Genomic DNA, 25,516 nt, shown 5'->3' with positions numbered 1-25,516 from the left:
CCTCCGCAACAGCACCGCCATTATCGGAGAGACGCCTAACTCTATCTGCAGGTGAGGATCCTTATGTGCAAAGGCAGTATATCAACCTGCCCTGTTCGGCCTTCAAACAGCCTTTGATTGTTATTATCAACACCATGAATGTATTTTCATATTAACTCATATTTCCCTCAGGGGTTTTCAAACTAGTTATCGTAGCCCGACCTATTATCCCGCACGACCTATTATCCCGCAAGCGCTGGTACACGTTACTTAATATTGATGTTGGTGTCATCCAGGATCGCGGATTTCGGAAAACTTAAGTCCCTGCCCAAAAAGGGTATTTCAATTAGCTTTGTAGCAAAAATGGCACATATACAGCGTATTGAAGTGTATAAGATAGTGTTGTAATACTGCGTGTACAAACCAGCCTGATACAAATAGTAGAATTTTGATTTCGCGACGTTCGGTGTAAATTCTTTTTCTTGTTGAGCTTGATTCCCAACGGCATTTTACATCAATGCGGGATAATAGGTAGTCGCCAACTTTGTTGCCATTTAGCGACTGTACAAAACAAATTGGAAAATACGGTAAGAAATGTTCCTGCTGAGAGTCAAACAAGACTTCGTGCATTGTATACACACCTGTCACTTCTGAAATATGTAAGGTTGATTCATTAAACCATATTTATATTGATAAAAACATGTTTGTTAAGCGGATTTTTTGGTGGCCCGCGGGATAATAGGTCGCGTTACGATACAGCCCCTATTCCTTAAAACCACTTGTCCTGTTACAGGGAAAAAAATAGGCCTACAAGAGAACTGTCTCGTGTTAACTTTCATTTTAAGCACATTATACGAGTATGGTAAATGGAGTGCATTCATATAGCACTTTTCTACTCATTAGAGCTCCCAAAGCGCTTTACAGGCTAATGTCTCACACATCTACCCATTCACACACCGACGGCAGAGGCTTCCATGCGAGGCGGCAGCCTGCACTTCGTCAGCGGCTGAATGAAAATGAATGAGTTGTTTTTCATCACTGGTGACCCGCTTTTAACAAAATGGCATTTTCTCCAGTGATGTTAAAAGGGAAGGGGAAACGTTTGGGATTTTTCAACCTGGATCCTATTTTTAGATCTTTTTTAGGTTCAAACATTTACTAGGGACAATTCACATTGTTCTTCAACAGACACTGAAGCTTTTAACTACAGAAACTGTAGGTAAGGTCATTTTCAACAGTTCAGGTAAACAGACACAGGGATCTCTGTAGGGATCCTTTCCATGTTGTCAGGTACTTACAGTACCTTGCATAAGTATTCACCCCCTTGGATGTTTTACCTTTTTATGGCTTTTATAAATCAGTCATGGTCAATATAAGTTGGCTTTTTGGACAAAAAAAATCACAAAATAGCTCTCTTTAATGTCAAAGTGAAAACATATTTCTACACAGTTATGTAAATAAAATAAAAATATTGGTAACACTTTCTATGAAGCCCAGCGTTATAAGGCGCTATAAGGACATTATAAGGGCCTTAATAATGACTTATAGTGATTGCTACAATGACTTATAGCTACTTTATAACTACGTATAATGTCTTCATGATGACTCATAATCACCCTTATGATACATTATATCAGTTCATTATGAATGGTTATAATTAAAGACGGAATAATGCATTATAAATATGTGACTGTCGGGTAACACTTGCTATGAAGCCTGCCTTTATAAGGTCCTATAAGGACATTAATGATGACGTTTAAAAGTAGCTATAAGTCATTGTAGCACTCTTTATAACTATGTTTAGCATCTCCACAATGACTCATATCCACTGCTCTGAAACGTTATGTCAGTTAATTATAAATGGTTATAATCTAAGATAAAATGATGCATTATAAATATGTGATCATAGGTTTGTGTGGGTAATCATGAATCCTATGAAGCCTGCATATATGAAGCACTATAAGATCATATCATAAACGTGGTCCTTAGGTCCTTATAGAACCTTATAAAGGCAGGCTTCATAGCAAGTGTTACCCGACAGTCACATATTTATAATGCATTATTCCGTCTTTAATTATAACCATTCATAATGAACTGATATAATGTATCATAAAGGTGATTATGAGTCATCATGAAGACATTATACGTAGTTATAAAGTACCTATAAGTCATTGTAGCAATCGCTATAAGTCATTATTAAGGCCCTTATAATGTCCTTATAGGGCCTTATAACGCTGGGCTTCATAGAAAGTGTTACCAAAATATTTAATGAAAATTAGTGATTGCATAAGTATTCACCCCCTTTATCACCCCCTTTATATAGACTGACCTAATTCAACAGAGGTCCAGCCAATTGGTGCTAAAAGTCTCACAATTAGTGAAATGGGGATCAGTGTGCAGTAAATGTGTCTCAAGTGATTGTAGTATAACGACACCTGTGTCTGGAAGGTCCATTCACTTGTCAGTATTCAGTAATCAGTATTCCTGGCTACTGTTACACCATGAAGACCACAGATCACCCTAAGAAACTCAGAGAAAAGGTTATTGAAAAGTATAGGTCAGGGGAAGGATACAAAAAAATGTCCAGGGCACTTAACATCCCCTGAAATTCTGTTCAATCCATCATCAAGAAATGGAAGGAATATGGCACATGTGTAAATCTGCCTAGATCAGGCCGTCCTTACAAACTGAGTGACCATGCAAGGAGGAGACTAGTAAGAGGGGCCACCAAGACACCTATGACTACTCTGAAGAAGTTTCAAGCTTCAGCAGCTGGTATGGGAGAGACTCTGCATACCACCACTGTTGCCTTGGTTCTTCACCAATCAAAGCTTCATGGAAGAGAGCCACTGTTGAAAAAATGCTCCACTTTGGTCTCATCAAACCACAGAACCTTCTTCCACTTGACCATGGAGACTCCCGCATGCCTTTTGGCGAAATGTAGTCGATCCTTTTTTTCAACAGTGGCTCTCTTCCATAAAGCTTTGATTGGTGAAGAACCAAGGCAACAGTGGTGGTATGCAGAGTTTCTACAATCTCAACTGCTGAAGCTTGAAACTTCTTCAGAGTAGTCATAGGTCTATTGGTGGCCTCTCTTACTAGTCTCCTTCTTGCACGGCCCCTCAGTTTGTGAGGACAGCCTGATCTAGGCAGATTTACACATGTGCCACAATCCATCCATTTCTTGATGATGGATTTAACAGAATTTCAGGGGATGTTTAGTGCCTTGGACATTTTTTTGTAACCTTCCCCTGACTTGTACTTTTCAACAACCTTTTCTCTGAGTTGCTTAGAGTGATCTTGGGTCTTAATGGTTTAACAATAGCCAGTAATACTGATTACTGAATACTGACCAGTGAATGGACCTTCCAGACACAGGTGACGTTATACTACAATCACTTGAGACACATTCACTGCACACTGATCCCCAGTTCACAAATTGTGAGACTTCTAGCACCAATTGGCTGGACCTCTGTTGAATTAGGTCAGTCTATATAAAGGGGGTGATAAAGGGGGTGAATACTTATGCAATCACTTATTTTCATTATATATTTTTATTTAATTTGCATAACTGTGTAGAAATATGTTTTCACTTTGAAGTTAAAGAGGGCTTTTTTGTGAATTTTTTTGTCCAAAAAGCCAACTTATATTGATTATGACTGATTTATAAAAGCAATAAAAGGGTAAAACATCCAAGGGGGTGAATACTTATGCAAGGCACTGTATAATAACATTAAGAGCCTCTCAGTGGCAAAACAAGCTGTTAACTTTGGCACAGATGCTTGCCCCATTGGATTACATTGTGTATCCATTTTGGGGTCGCCGGTTATAGCGCTCTTACTCAATACTGGATCGATTTTGATTGTTGGTTGTCCTTAATAAAACTTTGGACACAAAGATATCTAAAAATAGGGCCCTGGTTTCCCTTTAATATGTAGTTGGCTATGTGCCTTCTAGGCTCTTAATAATGTGTTAAAGAAAATTATTAAATGTACTTAAGGCATGTTCAGACAGGAAGTATATGGTCTGTCATGTCCAACTTTAGCCCCAAGCTTTACCACAACTATGCTGCTATCTATATAATAGTATTTGTTCGGGCAACCTAGAAGTCCCACTGCTGTTTTGGGCTGAAGGGGGCAGCCTGTGTAAGAATAGTTTTACAGTGCAGGAAGAATCCATTGAGATGAGAGCGAGAAAGAGAGGAAGAATTGTAAAAATAATTGTTTGTTGTTTTGCTATTTTGTTCTTGTAACAAGCATTTCTATTGGTCATTCAGTATTTATTGTATCCCTTAGGAGCCACTTCAGGCTGATGGCCCAGTTCTTTGGGGCTGATTCAGTGCAGACTTTTGCCAATGGCCTTTTGAAGAGCACCTCTGAGCAGAGGCAGAGGATGCTGAGGCAGTACTACAGCCAGCAGAACCCAGACCTGGAAGATCTCGTGAAACAAGTCTTCCCTGAGCCCCCATCTGCAGCTGTGAAATCAAGGATGGTTGCTTCTCCTCCCCCCTCCTCTTCCTCCTCCTCCTCCTCCTCTACAGCTCTCCCAATTGGAAAGAATCCTACCTTAAAGGACACACATACTGAACATGCTCCCAAACGGCATATTTTGATGACGTCGGAGGGCACTGAGGAAAATAGCAGAGCAAAAAAGTGTAGGACTCTCTGCCCCAAAACCCCCCCAAGAAACTCTGATCGGACTGAAAGGTCTCCCCCTGCGTTATCAGGAGGCAGTAAAGCCATAGTTTTGACAAGGACGTTTCGAGATGCACATGTGGAACCACATGAAAGACGTGTACCCAAACCTGATCCCAAGAGAAACACTGCTGACACCTGCACTGAGAGGAACACTCAAGTTCCCCCTCAAGTTCCCCCTCAAGTTCCCCCTCAAGTTCCTCTTCAAGTTCCCCCTCAAGTTCCCCCTCAAGTTCCCCTTCAAGTTCCTCTTCAAGTTCCCCCTCAAGTTCCTCTTCAAGTTCCCCCTCAAGTTCCCCCTCAAGTTCCTCTTCAACTTCCGCCTCATGTTCCCCCTCAAGTTCCCCTTCAAGTTCCTCTTCAAGTTCCGCCTCATGTTCCCCCTCAAGTTCCCCTTCAAGTTCCTCTTCAAGTTCCGCCGCATGTTCCCCAGGTCCCCTCTAGAGATGATCAGAGTGTGAACCCCCACTCCAGCAAGTCTCTCCTCACAGATCTGTTAGGGGACACGTCCATATTGGACCAGCTCTTCAAACCCAAACCCAAACCTGGATGTTCTGATCGTCCATCCCCGTCTTCCTCAAACCCTGCCGGCCCCGAAATGGAGAGGAAGGCCAAAGCAAGGAGCAAAGACCTCTGGGACATCCTGAGTGAGGGCAACGAGGAGAGTATCAACAAACTGACAGATCTCACCCAAATAGAGAAGATCTGTAGCAGTACTGTGAAGAAAGACATCCAAAGCAATGAATCTCCACTTTGGAGAAAAAATGAAAAGTTCCTTTGGAAAAAACAAGACTAATTATAAGACAAAGAATGTAATCGTCCCATTCAGATTGGGGACATTTTAGAGAGGCCTTAGGATTTATATTTTATATTGCAAACTGGTTTTACTTGAATTAACAAATGTTTTTTATATGCTTATAATTCTTTTTTTTACCTGAAAATGTTTCTTTTATAATTATTTTGGCAACAATGAGGAGGTCACCTTGTTGCATCGTGTTTAAAAATCGTATAACTCCACCATTGTATTTGGGAGGTTTTGCCATGTTCCTAAGGCAGACCTAAGCCAAAGATCTTCTTGAACTGATTTAATTGTAGCCATCCTTCCCCATTCCCAAACAGGACTCGTGAAACTGTTTGCAGTGACAACCTATAGTTCAGACACTTGGATAGATTTGAGATTTTCCTTGCTCTCCATTCTTGCTCATTTGCTGGTTTCTAAGTTTCTTGTTCAAACTCCCATGTTCAAATACCTACAACAAAGGCAATTTTTTGTGAAATGTTTTGTGATCAATTCAATATTCAATCCAATTTTATTTATATAATGCCAAAACAATAAAATTGTTATACCTAAAGTAAATTTGTATAATATTCATTGTAGTTATAATGAGCAGCAAATCTTAAACACCTGCTATTCCTGGGTGCTGAACGCTTCGGTGCAAGGCACTCTGGTCAAACTGACATTTTCGTGCATCTGTGTTGAGTTATGTGGTTATCCAAACACTGTCTGTTGTTTTTTCTTCAAGGTCTTTTTTTTCCCCTTTAAGATAATATGTTCCGTTGCTCTACAGCTGAACTGTTCCATTGTTCTTTCATATGGCAACACACTTCCATGCTTTGCAAATATGGGAGGTACATACAAGCTGTGTTTTTGATCATCATGAGCATTTATTGTGTTACTTGGCACAGACAAATATGTTAAACATCTGAAACACCGCATCAAACCTAACTGCGAAAGTCTTGACAGGTAAATGAAAGCGGCGAAAAACACTCTTTTTTTTATTTTCTGTGATATCAGCATTCCACCTTCCCTATATATGTCTGAACAGGCTTCCAGGGTGTAACCACTTGTTCTACTGTGATCAATAAGTAGTGGAAATTCCTCGTTCTTTTTAAAGAGTAGGATATGTGCCAAGTTCATGGGAACTGCTGCAATTGCAGATAGGTTTAATAGGTAATAAATATGTGTGAGAATACCTTGACTTTGCATCCATCCCAAAAGGGACGTTATATGCCTACAATTATGGGAGAGTGCACCAATAGTATTTGGCCTAACTCTTAACCATATCTCAAAAACATGAATACATTGACAAAGGTTATTTTTAAATATAAGTGTGAAGACTTAAGTGTTTTTCACGTTTTAAACAGACTGTCTTAATTCAGTTTCCCCATGAGTGGTATTGTATAATAACTGTAAGAAGGCTAATTTCAACATTGCATATGAATATAAAAAAAGAGAGTCATTCCATGTCTTCAGCTAGAGGCAGTAGGGGTGTTCTGCTGCTATAGTTGGTCTGATCCAGTATTGCATTTTTTAACAAATTCAATCAGCTGTTGCTGCATCTTCTCTGTATGGAAGTACTGCATTGGCACTGTCTGAATAATCCACCCCTGGAGGGAAGAAGTAGTGAAGAGAGGGTATGGTGAGAGCTCCTCCAGATGAGCTGAGGTATGCTTAGCTCTTAGAGTAATAGTGTTGGAATGATTAGATCAGATTTGCTTAACAAAATGGCTCTAAGTAGCTATAAGCTTTACCCTGTACAGATAAAATTCATATTATGGTTCATATACTATTCCATCTTACACTATTGGTTAATGAATGGTGTGTTAGAGACAATTCAGAAAAAGTTTTTTTCCCCAAACTTCAAATTACCCAGTTCTAAACCATACGTGCAGTTTCCTTTGTTGGGCACCCACAGTATGTACAACTGCTTTCTTGTTAATTTTGACACGATGCCTCTTCATGCTGTTAGAAAGCCACATTATCTGTAAGGCATGTTCATCCCCATACTGATAATGATGTCAAATTGATCAAATGACATGTCTCACTGAAGTCGAGCTTAAATCGACTTCAAGTGGCGTTCCAGCACTTCCGACTTGGACCCTTGGAAATATCTGCGTTCCGAGCTGTCTCAAACGGACCATCATTTCCTAAAATGCAACAGAATGCAACCATATATATAAATACCATTATTGTATGAGAGATACTCCCAAAAGTCTTGTCTCCTGCTTTTAGGTAGGCCAGAGATGTCTTGACAAACTCATCTGGTGTGAAGGTGATTAGGTTGGGTTTCTGGTAGCCAGTCATATGGGTGGATATCGCAAAAGGAGTCACTGCCTGAAAAGAAAGCAAGAACACAGAGGGCCCCAAAGTTCTTCACCGTGACGGCAAGATTATTTTAAACCATCATCAGTGCAATTTGAGCATTTTAAATGTAAAAGTATCTACAGATGAGGGAGGATATTTCCTCACTTCATCAGTCAGCCCTTGTTGTGAGTTAAGAACATGGTGCTTTTGGATCACTTGAGCACTACACCTACTTGACAACAAAGTCTGTTGATGAAGACATACATGTTCCCTAGCATATTTAGGATTTTCAAGCACTGCTGCCTGCTAATGTGCCTTTACCTGTATAATGATTCCTTTTGCTTTGTACTCAGCTTGAAGGCCTTGGGAGAATGTATCCACACATGCCTGAGAGGGGGTAAGAAATGTATATATTTCAATCACTAATCATTTCTTTAGTTTTGTGATAAATTCTAGGCTCTGTGTGGACCAGTGTCATCTGCGTGTGAGATGTATTTCTGATGTGCTATGTGATAAAATAACTAACCTTTGATGCTGTGTAGAGTGTATATGTGGGGAAAGGGATGGTAGCCATCCCAGACGAAACATTCAGAATGACCCCTTTCCCCCTGCAAAAATGAGTGTTGATTAGCCACCGTATCAGTTAGCTTCTAAAACCATACGAGTGTATTTCTTAAACAGGTGTTTTTTTTTTCTTTACCTTAGCTCCATCCCAGGAAGGACAAGTCTGCACATCTGTTTTGAAAAGAGGATGGGAAATGATGTTATGTCAGGTATGGCCATTCAATGTGCAATACTCCATATGCATATTATGTGCTTTGGGCAAAGTGTATTTTCAGGTGGGGAAATGTAAGCGCTTACATGCATCATTGCTTTTGTGTTGCAGTTTATCACCTCATTAAGTCTCTGGGGAAGAAACACAAATACTCATTCCTAGTCAGTGGAAACATTGATAGGTTATTATGACACTAGATTTTAGAAATGCTGAAATTGTATCCTACCTGCTCGAGAGACTCCGTATTGAGAAACTTACAGGGGATGGACGTGGGCAACATACCAACATTGTTAACTGTTATTTGTAAAAAGACATAGACATAAGAGAGATAACATTTAATTTAATTTTCTTGCAGGTTTTCTCTTGAACTAACGTTCAGTACTGAAAACACATGATACTTACCTAAAATACCAATGCACTGGTTTTTAAGAATATTCTCTATAGATTCATAGACATTGTCCTTGGTGAAATCAGCCGCTAAAACTTTTACAGTTTTGCCAGTACTCTTTTCTGCCATGTACAATAAAACACATAGTTAGTACACAAATAGCATATCAAGTTTTCCAAACAGGTATTAAGTCTCCTGCTTACCTATTTCTTCAGCTGTTTTCGTTAGTTTTTCAACACTTCGGCTAATAATAACCACATTCATTCCGCGTTGGGCTAGCTGCATTGATGAAATAAAAATAGAAGTTGGAATAAAAGTAAAATACACTCCCCCTCCACACACACACACACACGCTCACTCTCTCTTATGAAATAAACACACATTATTTTGTGTGACAAAAAATGTAAGACGGGCATCGGTTACATGTTACCTCGAGGGCATATGCTTTGCCAACTCCCTCAGAGCCTCCAGTTATAACTGAAAAAGAGGGCATGTGCCAACGCATAAACATGTAAGCAACATTTTCAACATCTGACAAGATGGGGTTCATGTCAATGGAGATAAACAATTGAACTGTCTTTACTCCTAAAATATCTAAAGCATAAGGCAAAATCACCATTGTGTCACTGTATTCTATACATTTGAGTACAGTACAGTGAACATTTATTATCATGCTTTAGCAGGGGTCTCAAACTCAAATTACCCGGGGGCCGATGAGCGTCCAGTCTAGTCATTCGGGGGCCGGTAAACGCTGGGGTGGATCAAATCAATGGAACTTTTCTATTTTTTTTTTTAAATCAATGGAACTTTGCGGGCCGGATAAAATCGCTTGGGGGGCCGTACTTGGCCCGCAGGCCTGAGTTTCAGACCCCTGTTTTATAGCTTCTCATCTGGGATTGGTCTGTGGAACTGCAATAGATATCAAAATTGATGTAAAAAAAATCAAGTATGCCTCTAAGGTAAGTATGCCAACAGGTTGAAGAGTATACGGGCCATTCTACCGAATTGATGTAAAGTAATGTCGGATATATTTTGAATTTTTTTATGGTTTATTCCCAAAACTTTGTCCGTATGTATATTGTACCATATCTAAAGTACTCATATCTAGTAAAAGAACAGTCAAGTTTTATATTGTATTTTCAGAATGTGTTGGAATGTTTTTCCTCTTCCAAAAATTGTCACTACCGAAACATCACATTTACTATAGTAAAAAAGTATTATTATTGACCTGTTCAGATTGTGTTTCCTTCCCTTCTCTGAAGAGTATTTTTACAAATATTTCTTGAAGTTTTCACAATGAAATCCATAGAAATTATTTTTTTACCAAATTTTCAAGTTCAATTTATCTGTTTCGGTAGTGACTGCACTGTTTCGGTAGTGACTGCACTGTTGGATGGATGTTCATTTCTCTCCCAAAATCATCCAAAAGGTGCTCTGGGCCGCCCTTTAGCCCACACAACACATTTATTTAATAATTATGGGATTGAACTACTTACCATTTCATTTTGTCACTACCAAAATCATCTGGTCACTACCATATGTTTCGGTAGTGACTGTTTCGGTAGTGACAATTCTAGCTAACTTTAAGCATAAATAAAGAATTCTAGCAAGCACACGGCTTGCAAACACATCTTTGAAGAGGCGAACACACATACAAACATAAGATTTTCCATGAAATCCCAAAAGGTTTACTTAATTGAAGAAAACATGCGTTTCGGTAGTGACAATTCTTAAGGTTACACGTCGATTTTCAGACTTTGGAACACATTTATATAAAAACTATGGGATTTAGCTACTTACCATTCAACCACGAGGGACAGAGATGCAGTATCACTGCATGGTCAAAAATGCAGAGTCGTGGCTAAAACACAGGCTCAGCCAATGGACTAAAACTCTTGTGTTTCGGTAGTGACATGAAAACTAGGGACATGATTTTTTGAGTATATTAAATTGATTAAAAAATTAAACCCACAATAAATCTAAATATTCCAAGTTCTGTTTCAACCCAATCATAAAGATCTTTGAAATGAAATCATTGAAAAAAATCTAAAAAAATTGAAAAGTGTTATTTAAAGGCATTGAAATTTAGATGTCAGGGTTGGGGACAGCTACTTCCCAATAGAAAGTACCCTATAAATGATGATTTTGTATATATTTAGCTTATCACTATCTCATGTAATGCATTGGGTTTATATAGACCATAACATTTTCTAATTAAATATCTATGCCTAAATACCTAATTGTTTTGTAAATAGTTTTTATTGTTGAAGGACTGCATATTACACGAATTCAGTAGAATGGCCCATACACATTCATGAATTTTTGTCAAATTGAATAACTGTACATTTAATTGGACATATCTGATTTACTGACATGGTGGAAGGTGGCTGGGAGGGTTCTGTACAGCTTCCTCTAATATGTGATAACAAAACCTGGGAACAGTATGCCTTCATTGCCAGTATGCCTTTATTGTCAGTTTTGGACCTGTCAGTATTTCCTTTCTTCATAAAATGCTGTGGCATACTGTTGCTGTGCTTGTTTGTTTTCCATTTTAATATGGTTATTTTTTAGAACAAAAACATTCCACTCGTATAATTACAAATCATGTTATCCACAAAGTACAAAGATGGTGTTTTGGGATTGTGCTTTGTTATGTTCAGAGTATATTTTTTCTCCATGTTTTCAGTTATTTCGGAATAACATCCCGTACCCCAGCAGTCGAACAAGCAGTATTCCCATCCAAAAGAAATCTTAAGGTGTAACCATTGTTTTAAACTTGGCCTTTCTTTTGCATTGAGGTCAGTATTGAAGCTAATTTCATTTGTAAGAATGCAACTCACTATAAAGCAGCTTGAGTAAAATGAAAGTAGCCACATAAAAACATGTAAATCGGACTTTTTCAGAATTCCACAGTGAACAGTACTACCCTCAAAGAGAACATTGAAGCCACTGATCTGAGATACGCATTTTTCCATTATGAATTCTAATGTGAAATAAACAGGTGGATGTGAACAGTTTATTCATGTACTAAATGTAAGTATGCAGTTATACAGTGAGGTGTTTGCACGGCTGAAGGTTTTCTGTTTATCCATCAAAGGATATGTTTGCTTTGCTTGGTGACCTATGATAGTGTACACTGACTGAAATCACTGCCCTGTAGATTATTCAGACAGTGCTTGATTGTGGCACTTCTGATGATTTATTAATCTCCAGAATGGTACAAATGCTTCCTCTTCCTCTCTTTTTCCCCCAATCAGACACATTATATAAGACAAACATCAGACTCACCAGCCCACTCTCCCATGGAAGTGAAAAAATTCCCTGGCAAAGTGTCCCAAAAGTTTGGAAAAAGAACCTTCAGAAGTCTCAGGGTTTTTAGAACATAGTAGAAGACAACGCTCGCCCCAATTGCAGTAAAGACCAACTCAAAAAAGCCCATTGTGGAAAGTGGCGCCTAGCATGGAGTAATTGCTGCAATGCTTGTTAGTCCTGTTTGACTGGCGCTACTGAGTCTAATCTGAATAGGCGTCTGCACTTCTAGTACTCGGAGTGATAGGTCTTAGAGCCAATCAGAGAAATTATCCTGAAAAAACAAGGCAATCTATCGGGCAGTTCCAAGCCATGGCCATTTCCTGGGAAAAAAAGATAAGATTCTTGAGGAGGGGGACATAAGATTAAGCCTGATAAGCCTGTTCGAGGGAATGGTTGGAAGGAAGGGGCTTGACAGAGAGCAATTTGGGTTTTGGACTATGGGGATATGCAGAAGAATAAGGGGATTTTAAGAATGTATAACTGTATAAGCCCCTTATGATCAAGCTTGTTTGTTATGCAAGTAACCCCTTGCCCAATAAAAAGTGAATAATTGAAAGGTGTGTTTGTCCATTCTGGAAGACAGTTTCACTATTCACACCAGGGGGGCGTGGGTGTGGAATGAGATCCCTAAACAACTTACAACTGGTCAAATTAAGTATGACAGTGTTACTACAGTAGAGAAGCCTATAACTAACTTATGTGGGTATGAGTTTATAGCCTATTTTGTGCCTGTGTTATATGGTCAAGGCCTTATGTTCAGCCTATATGTTAAAAAGTAGCTTGTCTAAATAATACAGCGGACATGTGCCTAAGATGACCCGATCAAAAGAATTGAACGTTGCATCCTTACACTATAAAATCGTATTTGATCCGAGCAGATTTTATCCGTTTTAACCCATAGCTCTGACCAAAAAAAATAAAATAAAAAATTGATCAAATATTTAGGTTGAACTGATTGATGAAATTTAAAATGTTTAACTGCTAAAATGTCAAATCAATGTTTAAGAAAAGCTATGCAATTGCTTGATGGGCATCTGTGTTTTTTATTTAATCAGGTAATAGGCTATATGAGCATCTCTGTCTTTTGCATCATGATGTTGGGAGGGGCCATTTTTTACTCATTGTCAAACAGGGCCCTGCCATGAAAACTTTGGGAACCATTGCAGGTTGCTGTAAACCTTTTGCTCTGATGCATACAAAGCACCCCTTATGAACTTAAATGTACAGGGGGGCATAATACTAAACGTTTGTGAAAAGCTGCTTAGAATGAATACAGGGGAAAATATATAGGCCTATTGTATTTGTAGAAAGTGGGAACAGAAAATGCATGCACGTTAACCTATGCTGTTACGTCATCATTAGGCGCCATTGGCTGGATGGCGCCATCCTGAAAGCGTGTACACAGAGTCGACACTTAGATTTAGGGGGAGTCTCTTTTTATTTCGGTAAGTATTGTTAAGGAACCATATTATCTTACATTCTGGTTCAAAAAAAGATTTGTATTGTTAATATATACATTGGAGTGGTTTTGTTTTGGACGAAGGCCGCCGGCGTGCGTGTGCAGTACCACTAGTTAGCTAGCAAGCTGACAGTCTAGCAGTGTTGACATGTTAGCTACCTAGATGGCCCGGCCAACATCTGCTCTCGGTTGGGGCTGAAAGTAATGCAGTCTGCAGGCTTTGTGCTGGGTGTATTGGCATGGACGGACTATTTTAGCTCAGAAGCGGGATAGGTAGCTGTCCAGATAGTTTGTTAGTTAGCTGGTTGTTATTTGGTTCGTGTTGATAATGTTAGCTATGTGGCTAGTTGGCTCTTTAAAAAAAAGTTATGGCACGGCTTCTTGATCGACTTTTGGAGATGTGCTTGACGATTATTAGTCCTGTTTGGCAGATTAGGTCATTTTGATGGCCTAATGAAATCGGAGTGAGTGTGGTTCCTGTTGTCAGGGACACGTCTAACATTACACAGTGGTTACCTCTGTCATGGGTGTCTTCTTATCCTCAAGCGTCTAGTGTTCAAGCCGAAACATCTGCTTAACATCTGTATATGTATGGCTTAATTGTGTGGAGTGCCAAGTCATTGATTGTCAATTTGATTGTAAAAAGTGTTATTCTTTCGTCAAAAGAATGACACCGAATTGAATAAGAATGCAAAAGTACTAGCCAGCTTTGATCCCTAAGCAGCATATCAAAACTCTAGGATGCTTTGAACAAGACATCATACCATCTGAGGGATTGTTACTGGACAATAATAAAGGTTCCATTCAGGCAAAAAGTACCATACATGGCTAAAATGTGTCTGAAATTCCTACACAATTCTTACACTGCTTCAGTGGTGTAAAGTCAAATCTGATGTATGACAAATGGCACATCTTTAATCTCCATGACTGGTTTGCTTGGCCACCAGAATCACTACTTAATTGGGCCACGTGTCAAAGTATAGATTTTTCTTTTAATTATTCTGTAAACAAACTGCTTGTGTGACTAACAGAGAGATGATAAATTGCAACCAATCAATAACATTCATAACAAACTGAGGTATTCACAGGGACTTTTAAAAGAGGTCCAGACAAAACAAACCAGATAAAACGATGCTGATATCCGAGTGTATAAACTATAATTAATTTAGCTTTGGAAATGCTTTGTGGCGGTCAGGTTTTTGGACAGGCAGTGACATTAAGGCCCAGTGTACCCTTTTTGTCCCAGCTCGCTCGCCCATGGACATCCAGAGTGCCAGCTCGGTGGTCCTGCAGGCCCTGACCCAGGCCACCAGCCAGGACACGGCCGTGCTGAAGCCAGCCGAGGAGCAGCTCCGCCAGTGGGAGACCCAGCCCGGCTTCTACTCGGTGCTGCTGGTGAGTCTGCTCTGCCACCACCTTTGTTTCTGGAGAGGATTGTGTGGATTGTGGGGCGTTGCCTCTTTGCTGAGCCATGCTTGTTAGTCTGTGGGAATTTCAATGTCTGTCTGTTTTGTTTGTTTGACTGCTGGTGTTGTGCGATTGGTGGACTTCTGTTTTTGCAATTCTGTAATTTAAATGCTGTAAATGATAAATATCAGTATTACTTTTGATATAGCCACATTTCATGAGCCATGGTGATACGTCTAGGATAACTACTGCAGTATTGCTGATATTGTTTGTAGACGTAACGTCTGTTTTTTATGTAGTAGCTTTGTGTGTTTAAAAGCAAAGCATGTTTATTCATACAGCAACATCTATACACATTAGCCATTCAAAGAGTTTCAAGTCTTTGAAACTGAAGTGTTGTCTTGTTTCCTCGGTACCAGAACATCTTCAACAATCACATGCTCGATGTGAACGTGAGATGGCTGGCAGTGCTGTACTTCAAGAACGGCATCGATCGCTACTGGAGGAGAGTGGCACCACAGTGAGTCTCTATTCTCCTCTCGTCAAGCTCTGATCCTCCACTCACACAGTTATTGCCATAAAAAGAAATCAAAATATCATCATGATCTGCCCTTCTTAACCATTTAATAGAGAGTTCCAGATGGTTAAGTATCGCTTAACTCGCTACAAATGGCGGTGTGGAGCAATGCTGCCTACATCATTTTTGTTCTTATGTGTGTGTGTGTATGTGCTTTAAAACATGTATTGCCCCCAATGGGGTGCCTGAGTTGTTTCAGTATCTGCTTGGGTAAAGGCAAACGTCCGTTTATTCTGCAAAAGTCTTATTTGGTGACAGAATGCCACACCAGGGGAGTGGAGAAATGGACAATTCCAGAAGCTGCCTGTTTGCTTTTTTCTGTGACGTTCCCTGAAGTCACACTGCCTTTGTCTATCCCTGTACCCACAGTGCTTTGTCTGAAGAGGAGAAGACGTCCCTCCGCGCTGGCCTCGTCACAAATTTCAACGAGCCAGTCAACCAGGTGAGCTAGACTGGAGAGTCTTCCTGAAGCACAGTCTGTTCAGCACATGTTAGTTTCGTGTGACGGAGGAAAATCACTCACGTCATCACAGCATATGTTTGTACCCACTTTGTCATTGGGTGCTTTCCTTTTTTTAAGTGGACCTGTTTGCTTTCCATCTGATTGGAGTTAATTTGATTAATAGGCCGTCATTAGAAGGTGAAGAGGCCTGTGTTTATCACTTCAGAGCAGAGAGGTTCATTTGCATGCGTCAGGCAGGGTGTAGTTTTGATCAATGGGGCTGACTACAGATGCTTGGCACGCAGTCCAGATACTCAACAAGGGCCGCAAACTGAACTGACACCCCACCCTTAGCGGGGGCGGAAATCTCATTAACACATTCGAAGTGTTAATTTTAGAATCTTGCACAAGGACATGCATTGGTATTTTTAATGATCTAGCAATGTTTTCCTTGACTCTGAATAGGAAGCGGGTGAGCATGGGTTGCCAAAACATTTTCTAAGCTGGATAATTACTGTCTGGAAGTTTTTCTTCTTCCTTTTATTTTACAATGCCAATAGCAGTGGTAAGCTTTTGCATGGCAGTTAAACGCTTAGGATTATGTTCCCAGATTGCCACCCAGATTGCGGTTCTGATTGCCAAGGTGGCGCGGCTGGACTGCCCGCGCCAGTGGCCCGAGCTCATCCCCATCCTGCTGGAGTTGGTGAAGGTGCAGGACGGCCTCCAGCAGCACCGCGCCCTGCTCACCTTCTACCACGTCACCAAGACCCTGGCCTCCAAGCGCCTCGCCGTAGACAGGAGGCTCTTCCAGGACGTGAGTGACCCTCTCTCTCTCTCTCTTTCTCTCTCTCTCTTTCACTCTCTCTCTCTTTCTCTCTTTCTCTCTCTCTCTTTTTCTCTCTCTCACTCTCTCTCTCACACTCTCTCTCACTCTATTTCTCTCTTTGTCTCTCTCTCTCTCTCTCTCTCTCTTTCTCTTTCTCTCTCTGTTTTTCTCTCTCACACTCTCTCTCTTTTTCTCTATCACACTCTCTCTCACTTTCTCTCTATTGCCTGTATGACTCAGGGCTGAGAATGTGACAGTGTTGCATCACATTTTTGCCATGATGTGTTTTTGACTTGCCCGGCCAACTGTGGTTTTAGTGGTTGGACGCTGGCAATATAAACCGAAAAGGTCATAAACGGGGATATAGGTAACGTGCACATACGTGTCTGAATGTGAAGCTTTCAGTAAATGTACATGCATTCTGTATTTACACTTACACACATTAAAACTTTCAGTAATAATTGTGAGTTGGTCTATGTAAAGCCGTAACTTTGAGATGCACTGGTTTGGCATCCTCTTGGCGTGCTATGTTTCGGTTGAATTTACCGTTTGTAGTTTTCTGTGCAGCTAAATTGGTATTGGTTTGTTGTCAGGGTGATGTCTGATGCTGGGTCTGTGAGGACTGCGGATATTCAGTGGGTTCTGTAGAGCTCTCAGCATGGGCATCCTTAATCTGCAATTCCCCACTGATTTGTTTGCTGAAATTGGGTGTTTAGGTGTGCTGATTTAAGACCGTAAGAAATAAGGAAGTTTCTCGTGACAGCAGCAGCTATGCCATTTACTTAGGGGTTAGGGGGGAATGAGGGAAGTGGAGTCTGAACATAGGCATAAACTTGCCAGGGCCCAGACACAATGAGAATGACAAGGCCTTGTGTACGTCAGCAGCCCAGATTGACAGCCGAAGTGTTCATCTGCGTCTCTGCATTGGCAGGGCCTTAAGCAGAGCGCCGATCGTGAGCCGAATGCACAGATGAGCCGCCCTCTATGAAGCCTCGGCTCGGTGTCTCTTTAATGAATGAAAGTGGAAGCCATCAGATGCCTGCAGAGTAGACCTGCCGCGTGACTGATTGGTTCATCTGTCGCGGAGGCTTGCTCTGAGGCCCGTTATCCCTTCCCTGAATTGTGTCATGGAGGAGCTCCTCTTAAAAAACACAGTTCTTCTGGTAGAATAACTAATGAACAATTCATTGCTACTCTTCTGACAACATCCTGTATTGGTAAACTCTGAAGCCGCCATAAACAGCCTGAATTAGGAGAATTTTTCACTAGAGTTTTGGTTTTAATTGGCATATGTGCACATTACACAGTGAAGTTAGCCCTGGCCATTTGTGGTAGTAGATGTTTAACCAAAATGTAAAGAGCCAGCTGCACTGCATCTGTATTGGATTTTCAACATTAAAGCAGCAATAAGTAGTTTTGTTCGAAAACTAGCAAGCTAACTTCAAACACCATCAACAGACCAGCTGACTGATAGAAGCTTGCCAACACACAAACTGTTATCTTTTGGTAGTGTAGCTGGCAATATCATGCTGTGAAAGCTTTCCTTCCATTTTTGCAGGGTGTTCCAGCCTGGAACATAGAACTATATAGTGCATATCCTGGATGGCTAGTGGGAAAGACACACGTGTTTATATGTCTTTCACGGGGCCATATGCTATCAAAATAAATTTGAAGATGGTACAACTACTAGTTGCCTATAAAACCATACCTCAAGAAGTTTCAAATTGTTGCAATGTGTTGCTTTAGAAATCAAAGCCTTTTGGCCATAAGAGCAAAGGCCTACTATGAAGGAATCTTCTCTGTTTGTTTCAGTGTTTGCGGAATTCTTCATCTTCATCTTTTAGTTTGCATGTGGGAGCTAATAATCTATTTTTGAAACATCTGGAAAGAATGCTAATGCAAAAATAAGTTCCTCTTCATGGTGGAGTTCACTTCAGTCAAGTCCGTGCTCAAACGCAATTAAAACATCCTAAACTAGTGTCATTCATTTGTAGTGTGATTCATTCCAGTTTCAGATGTATGGGTGATGGTGAAAGTGAACTTTGTTGTGTTGGACTGCTTATCCTGTCATCTGTGCTGTCAGGCAGCACAGGAGAAAATGGCAAGACAGCTCTGAGTTTACACAGTACTCCACTGAGAGTCATTTTCAGCCAACTGAAATCGGCACAGTTGTTTATATTAGTGATCAAACATTTGGCGCCGTGTTGGACCAAAACGTTTGAAATTAATTATTACCATCATCAATATGAAAACAGGGTTTCGTAGACATTATGGGAAGGTCTAATAGAGGGCTGTGTGTCTGTGTGTGTGTGTGTGTCTGTGTCTGTGTCTGTGTGTGTGGGTGTGGGTGTGGGTGTGGGTGTGTGGGTGTGGGTGTGTTTGTGTGTGTATGGTGTGTGTCAGCTTGCTTGGTGGTAAACCAAACCTGTCGCGTTAACCAGTATTGTGAATTCAGAACTTTTGTGCTCTTTTGTGCTGTTTCCTGTGCTGTGGCCTAGCTGATCCTGATTGGAGAAACAGGCTGACTTGCTTGTGGCAAACTGTGAAGTTATTGTGACTCATTGTTCTCATCCTCAATATGAAGAGCATCCGCATATATCCCATGTAGGTACTAGGCTCAGACTGTAGGTGTTGCTGTTTAGCTGTCAATAGCTGCGATGTCTTAAAGAGCTGTGGAATCACCAAGGAGACAGTCTCCACACTGGAGCCAAATTAAATCCACAGGGAACTTTGACTGCAATAGGTGTTCAGACCCAATAAAAGCTTTTAGATTTGTTTCATGACAAAAGCAGAGCTATGAGTTTGTCTGCTGGTAATCACACAATGCACTCTCGCACTTAAAAAAGAAACACACACACACACACACATATCTGTCAGCCTTTACTTACACTGTTCCTTATTGACAAGAGATTGAAAGGAATTAAATCTTGATTTCAGTCTTAATCTTAAATGATTATCCTTGATGTTCAGGCCAGCACAGTTCTTGGGTGTCCCGCTGAATAATAAGTTAAACTTTACAAATATCTTACTTAGACCTGTGGGTCCCACTTACACTGAACTGTTATTTTGATGTGAATACACCAATGGGTGCCTTGTTGCTATGGTAGCAAACTAGTAGGTAGCTAAGGAAACTACTGCTACGGAATTCCATGGCAATATGATCAGCACTAATTTGACGGATCCATGTCAATAGTTCATTAATCTGCACCCCTTATGATTCATGCCCAAGTTGGTGCAGGGAATAGCATTGTTGCCTTACAAGCAGTTGACCTGGGTACGATTGTCAGTCAGTGTAACTCACTTCAGACAAAAATGTGTGCTAAATACTTCATTTATACCACTAATCAATTTTATGTCATCACAAAGTTACTGAGTAAACATACGGCCTGCCCTGACTAAGCCGCGTCATGGAGCCGCGCTGATGGGGCCAATAGGCTCTGTGAGGCATGCCCTGTAGGGAGTGCTAGTGACTGGAGGTGCCCGTGCCTAGAAGCATGCTATTGCCCTACGTTGACTCACCGCCACACTACGATTCAGCACAGAAGGGAAGGCAACCGCTCTTTTGACCCTCTCCGCTGACAAACAACATGTACAGAATGCTACGCTTTGACATACTGTTCAATATATTTTAGCATTTTGTTAAATGACGGCCGACACACGACTTCCCCAATCCGATTGCTGCTCTCCCTGTGTCAGTTCCTACGTGGGAGCATCAGGGGGGTTGGCGGAGGTTTTAATATGTATTTCCCCATTGTCTGACTTCGCGCAGATATCATGTATGTATCCCTCAAAAGCATACTGAAGCCCCTTTTGCCTCGTTCTTTCAGAGATCTCCCTGAACTCCAGAAATTAGTAATTATCTCTCTGCGGACGTCAGATAACGGCACTTATCATTGAGATTGATATGCCAGGTACGAAAGCTTGTCAGGCGTGGCAACAGTAGTTAAGGTGGGCGGGGCTTAGCGAAGGGTGAATAGGAATAAACCTAAAATGTGTCCGTGGCAACAGTAAATATACACATTCCAGACTGATAATATTCCAACTATTGGTACGGAATCTACCAGAGGGGCACCCGCCATGAAAAGTTTGGGAAATACTGTAATAAGAAAAGGTGGAAACACTCAGGTGGCCTGTGCAGCTTCGCTGCGTTGCCTCCACATACATACATTTAACTTAGCAGCTAATTAGTTAACATTCACAGACATTTCAGTCACTATACTGGAAATCTTTGCTCACTGTACTGGCTGCCTAGTGTCTCGCTGAGATTCAGTGCTCAGTCCTCTGTATTATGCTGTTTCATTGGGGAATGAATGAGAGACACACAGAACTTTTCTGTGATTGATAGTAATTTGTCATCTATTTCGGATTGTTTTAGTTTGGCATTGTTACAGATTTGGTGTGTGAAATGGATGAAGTGGGCACTTTGTTTCCGGTATGCTCAGATTTTACCACATTCCCATCACAATTATTTTGTGCAGATATTGTTAAATATTATAAGTCACTCATTTTTAAATCACTATTACCGATGTCGCTAAAATGGTTATTATGGTTACAACCTCGAAGACTTCTCCTGCACCTGCCCGAACTCAGCCCTCTCTTTCTGCAATCTAGTAGTGCTTACTAATGCAGTAATCACTATTAAACAAAACTGTAGAAACAAAGTAGGCTACAGTGAACTACTTTCTCAGAGATGATGGCAACTCGCATAGCAGTAGTGGCTGAATACAAATGAGTGTGTGCTAGGTTAGGATGTGTTCATGAATAAGAATACTTTTTATTAAATGACAGACTCACATTACATAGAAAGCGGTGTCTTTTTCAAAGAATATTGCCCAACAGTAGGCCTATGTCTAAATACTAAACATTTTCTTGCCTACTGCATTGTAAATAAGATGTCTTTATAGAAGTACAAAGTAAGTACAAAGTATTTTTTTATAGAAGTACAACTTTAAACAGATTAGGCCTACTGGATCATTCAGGTACTGTACTATAAAACAAAAAAGTCACAAGATCCATATCACAAGTAGGGGTGTGCCAAATAATCGTCATGACGATGCATCGCGATTCTAATTTTCACGATCTACTGTATCGATTATTAATTGAAAAAAAAAAAAATAATAATAATTTTAAAACATGCAGTGTATCCAGTAATAATAATATTTGTGTTAAGTAACCTCCAAAAGTCGTTTCAATAAATACAGCTATGTATGAACTGAGTTGCTTTGAGTTATCAATTGAACACACTATCCAGATCATACACAGCCAGTCAGCCACTGGTAATGGCTTAATTTTTTTCTAACAGTGTTCAGTGAAAATTCGCAATGCATCGCAATGCATCGCAATAATTCAAGTATCGCGATGCATCGTGATAGAATCGCATCGTGGCATGTGAATTGTGATACGAATCGAATCGTGACTTCTTTGGCAATACCCACCCCTAATCACAAGACAATAAACAGAAATTCATATGTAGTCCTGTCTGTGGTGAATACATAACCTGTTGAAAGAACTGCGGATTGTATTTGGCTTATATGACACTGCAGGAAGTGGTATGAAGTAGGCTACTAGCATCAATTTAATCTAAGTATCAGATCTATATTACAGTGTGTGTAAAATGTGTTCATTCACTGATGAAATATGATGAAACTAAGTTGTAACTATACCTGGCAAGCATGAGCAGACCCAATGGATTGTGTATGTGGAGTATTGCCAGTATCAATAAGTTAACCTTTCTTTCACTGATCTAAAACTGTTGCGGTAGAGAGATTTGTTTGTACTGTAGGTACTTGGCTAACATCATAAGACCATAAGGAATGTGGAATGTGTAACTTTATGTAGTGTGTAGCCTTGGCTATTGCCAGTGTTTTTATTTTCATAATTACAATTGCATATTGCAGTGAAATGGGTTTAAATGAGTTGTTTAAATGAATTATGCTGGCATAAAAAATGTAGTATTTTCTATGCCGACTCTATCTATGCAGAATCTTTCACTTTTGCATTATGATGCACCTTAAAAATGATTATTTCCCTAACTCTGAGAGTGGCGGTATTAATGTAGCAGCTAAATGTATAAAGTGCCGTCTCTGTGCCTTCAGCTGCTTGAGAATTACCGCATTATCCGTTACCAACTCAAGATGGCCTGGCTTTGTCTCTCTCTCTCTCTCCCTCTAAGTGCGTCGGAGGAATGCAAGAGATTTTGGTTTGCAGGCGGTTTATGCAAGCATCAGGGGAGCTAACTCTTGTTACCTGCACATCACCCGGGGACACCTTTTAATGCTTGCTATGTTTTTTTGATGAGCAGAAGGCTGCAGGCTGTTTATCTCTTTGAGGTTTATGACAGCCCCCTCAGAAGGAATAGCATCCATTTGATCTTTAGTCATTAGGAGGATTTAAACTGCTAGCTTTAGATTCAGAAGAGCCTGCATTTGCCATTATTAACCATGTATGTGTTCCTCACCTCTGGTCCTCTGATGCATGGTCCTCCCAGTTGTAGAGCCCCACTGGTGACCGTCATCACATCAACTGACGTTTGAAGTACACTACCGGATGTGTGTACCCCCAGAATTAAATCTTTTGGTAGTTGATTAGTATGGATTATAAACCACACCCATATATTGTGGCATGGACATTGATTCATCCCTAGTCAATTGTACATCCCTAGTTTGTAATATTTAGTAGTATGTACTTTATATGTAGTATGTACTTTGTTGGTGATTAACCTGTCACCCTGTGGGGGTGTGTATGCTCTACTTCGAATCTCACGGAGCCGATATCAGTAGAACCCCTTCCACCATCATTACTAGGGGTGTAAGAAAATATTGATACCTTTTGAGTGGCGAGATATATGATGCTGTGTCAGTTCTCAAAAGCACTGTATCGATTTGCAGTTATTAGTTTTATGTCACGGACTGAGCCGCGATAAGCAGGAAGCACGCAGTCAGCCACTTACCGCTATAGTAACATCTGGGCCGACCTATCGCTGCTGTCCATTTTCATTGTCATCACTGTCACTATACACAATTGATTATGCTGGAATCTTGAAGTCATTGTGGTTTGCACACTCCTTGACTGATCTCCAACATGGTGACATTGTTGCCAAACCAGTACGCCATGCATTCCAAAAGTGGATGTCCGCAAGAAATTAACAATCCAAGTTGTCTGAGGCGCTGAATTGCAGGTAAAAAACGAAGTAGCAAGTGTGACAACTCCTCCCCTCACCCCATGTCTTGCACTCTGATTTGCTGTAACTCATTGCCAGTCACAACAGGGTCCCAACAGGGTCACAACACTTTTCACACTACAGGTATCTTAGCCTGCTTGGTATCTTGTGGACGTCTGCAAGTTTCTCCCTCATACGCGTCTTTAAACAGTTAACACGAAGCAAGAAAGTGCAAAATTGATTACTGATCTGGAGTTTGTCTGAACTCTCCAAAAAATTTCACCGAATGGAACATCAGAGCAAAAACCGTGTTGTGTGAACTCTTTATAAACTATTACCCCATTTATACCTGCCATTAAAATGTGTTTCGTATCAAGATTATATCTAGATATGATTTTAACTTTATCACATTTACACCTGGTATTTATATACCTGCAGTGTCTCTGGTGGGTTTACACCTGTACATTCATGTGGTCAAGCACTATCCGATTGCAGTCCGATCACCCAAAACGCATTTTAATCCTAGGAGTATATGGGCTATGTCTGGCCTCATTTGTCGACCCTGCCGCTGGCTATCCTGTCACAGTCTACGTGCAACGATTTGTGTCAGACAGTGGTTCATTTTGTGTTGTGTTTAAACCCCCAGCCGCTAGACAGCAGGGTTGTAATCTATCTTCAGCCATTTCACTCTTCCACTCTAATGTAACAACTGAGATTCAGATTGTATGCATATGGTGGTGTGTTCTTAATACTATGACACATTTTCTAAAATTAGATGGGAAAAAAAACACAATATATTGCCTCGCTTACAGTATCCCAACATATCCAAATATATTGAATGGTATCCCCTGTATCATGATGCGTATCACATTGCCATTTTGCTGCCAATGCACAGGCCTAATCATAAGGGATAATTACTGTACCCAGTAGAGGCTTCCCAGTGTCGGTAATATGACTGATGAATCTCTCTTTTAATTAATGTTCCCTGAACCCTCATCCTCAGCTAAATGTTGTTTCCTGTGGGGAGAGGTAATGGGAATAAGCACATTATGTAGAACTGCCATTTTCCGCACTTACACTGTGTGCACAATTATTAGGCAAGTTGTATTTTTGAGGATTCATTTTATTATTGAACAACTACAGTGCTCTCGGTCAATCCAAAATGTCAATAATCTCAAACCTGAATATTTAAGAAAGTGAAAGTGAGGTTTTGGCTTTCTTAGGAGAATATCTATGTCTGCACAATTATTGGGCAACTATGAGTGTGCAGAATTATTATGCAACTAAATGAAAAACGACAAATTTCCCATCTCACTTGTCTATTTTCATCTGTTTAAGTTAGAATAATAAACAAACAACTCAAACCATACAAATAAACATTTCTGACATTTAAAAAAAAAAAGTCAGTGACCA

At 40.3% G+C, this 25,516-nt stretch overlaps 3 protein-coding genes across 3 annotated transcripts in view; 2 read left to right on the top strand and 1 right to left on the bottom strand.

The window, feature by feature from the left end:
• Positions 1–5,827, top strand: part of ercc6l2 (excision repair cross-complementation group 6-like 2) — a 15,822-nt gene extending 9,995 nt beyond the window's left edge. Inside the window, exons 17-19 of the mRNA XM_080839851.1 lie at positions 2–51; positions 4,275–4,905; positions 5,107–5,827. Of these exons, the coding sequence (XP_080695977.1) occupies positions 2–51; positions 4,275–4,905; positions 5,107–5,469 (1,044 nt within the window). The 3' untranslated portion in view covers positions 5,470–5,827. The remainder of the gene's footprint in view (position 1; positions 52–4,274; positions 4,906–5,106) is intronic.
• Positions 5,828–6,953: 1,126 nt separating this feature from the next.
• Positions 6,954–12,360, bottom strand: hsd17b3 (hydroxysteroid (17-beta) dehydrogenase 3; the record flags this gene model as incomplete). The annotated part of the gene is made up of 11 exons (XM_080839850.1): positions 6,954–7,061; positions 7,639–7,788; positions 8,080–8,145; positions 8,285–8,366; positions 8,459–8,493; positions 8,620–8,664; positions 8,760–8,827; positions 8,936–9,043; positions 9,125–9,200; positions 9,352–9,398; positions 12,210–12,360. 11 exons carry the CDS (start codon positions 12,358–12,360, stop codon positions 6,954–6,956), a joined length of 936 nt encoding a protein of 311 aa, XP_080695976.1.
• Positions 12,361–13,601: 1,241 nt separating this feature from the next.
• The window catches only part of ipo11 (importin 11), a 75,867-nt gene continuing 63,952 nt past the window's right edge, over positions 13,602–25,516 (top strand). The window contains exons 1-5 of the mRNA XM_080838980.1: positions 13,602–13,678; positions 14,939–15,087; positions 15,519–15,619; positions 16,046–16,118; positions 16,729–16,932. Of these exons, the coding sequence (XP_080695106.1) occupies positions 14,950–15,087; positions 15,519–15,619; positions 16,046–16,118; positions 16,729–16,932 (516 nt within the window). The 5' untranslated portion in view covers positions 13,602–13,678; positions 14,939–14,949. The remainder of the gene's footprint in view (positions 13,679–14,938; positions 15,088–15,518; positions 15,620–16,045; positions 16,119–16,728; positions 16,933–25,516) is intronic.

The sequence above is a fragment of the Sprattus sprattus genome, assembly GCF_963457725.1.
Source record: "Sprattus sprattus genome assembly, chromosome: 5".
In the NCBI taxonomy this organism is placed as follows: domain Eukaryota; kingdom Metazoa; phylum Chordata; class Actinopteri; order Clupeiformes; family Clupeidae; genus Sprattus; species Sprattus sprattus.
Note: the sequence above shows the minus strand (reverse complement) of the source record. Positions and strands in the feature narration are given on the sequence as shown.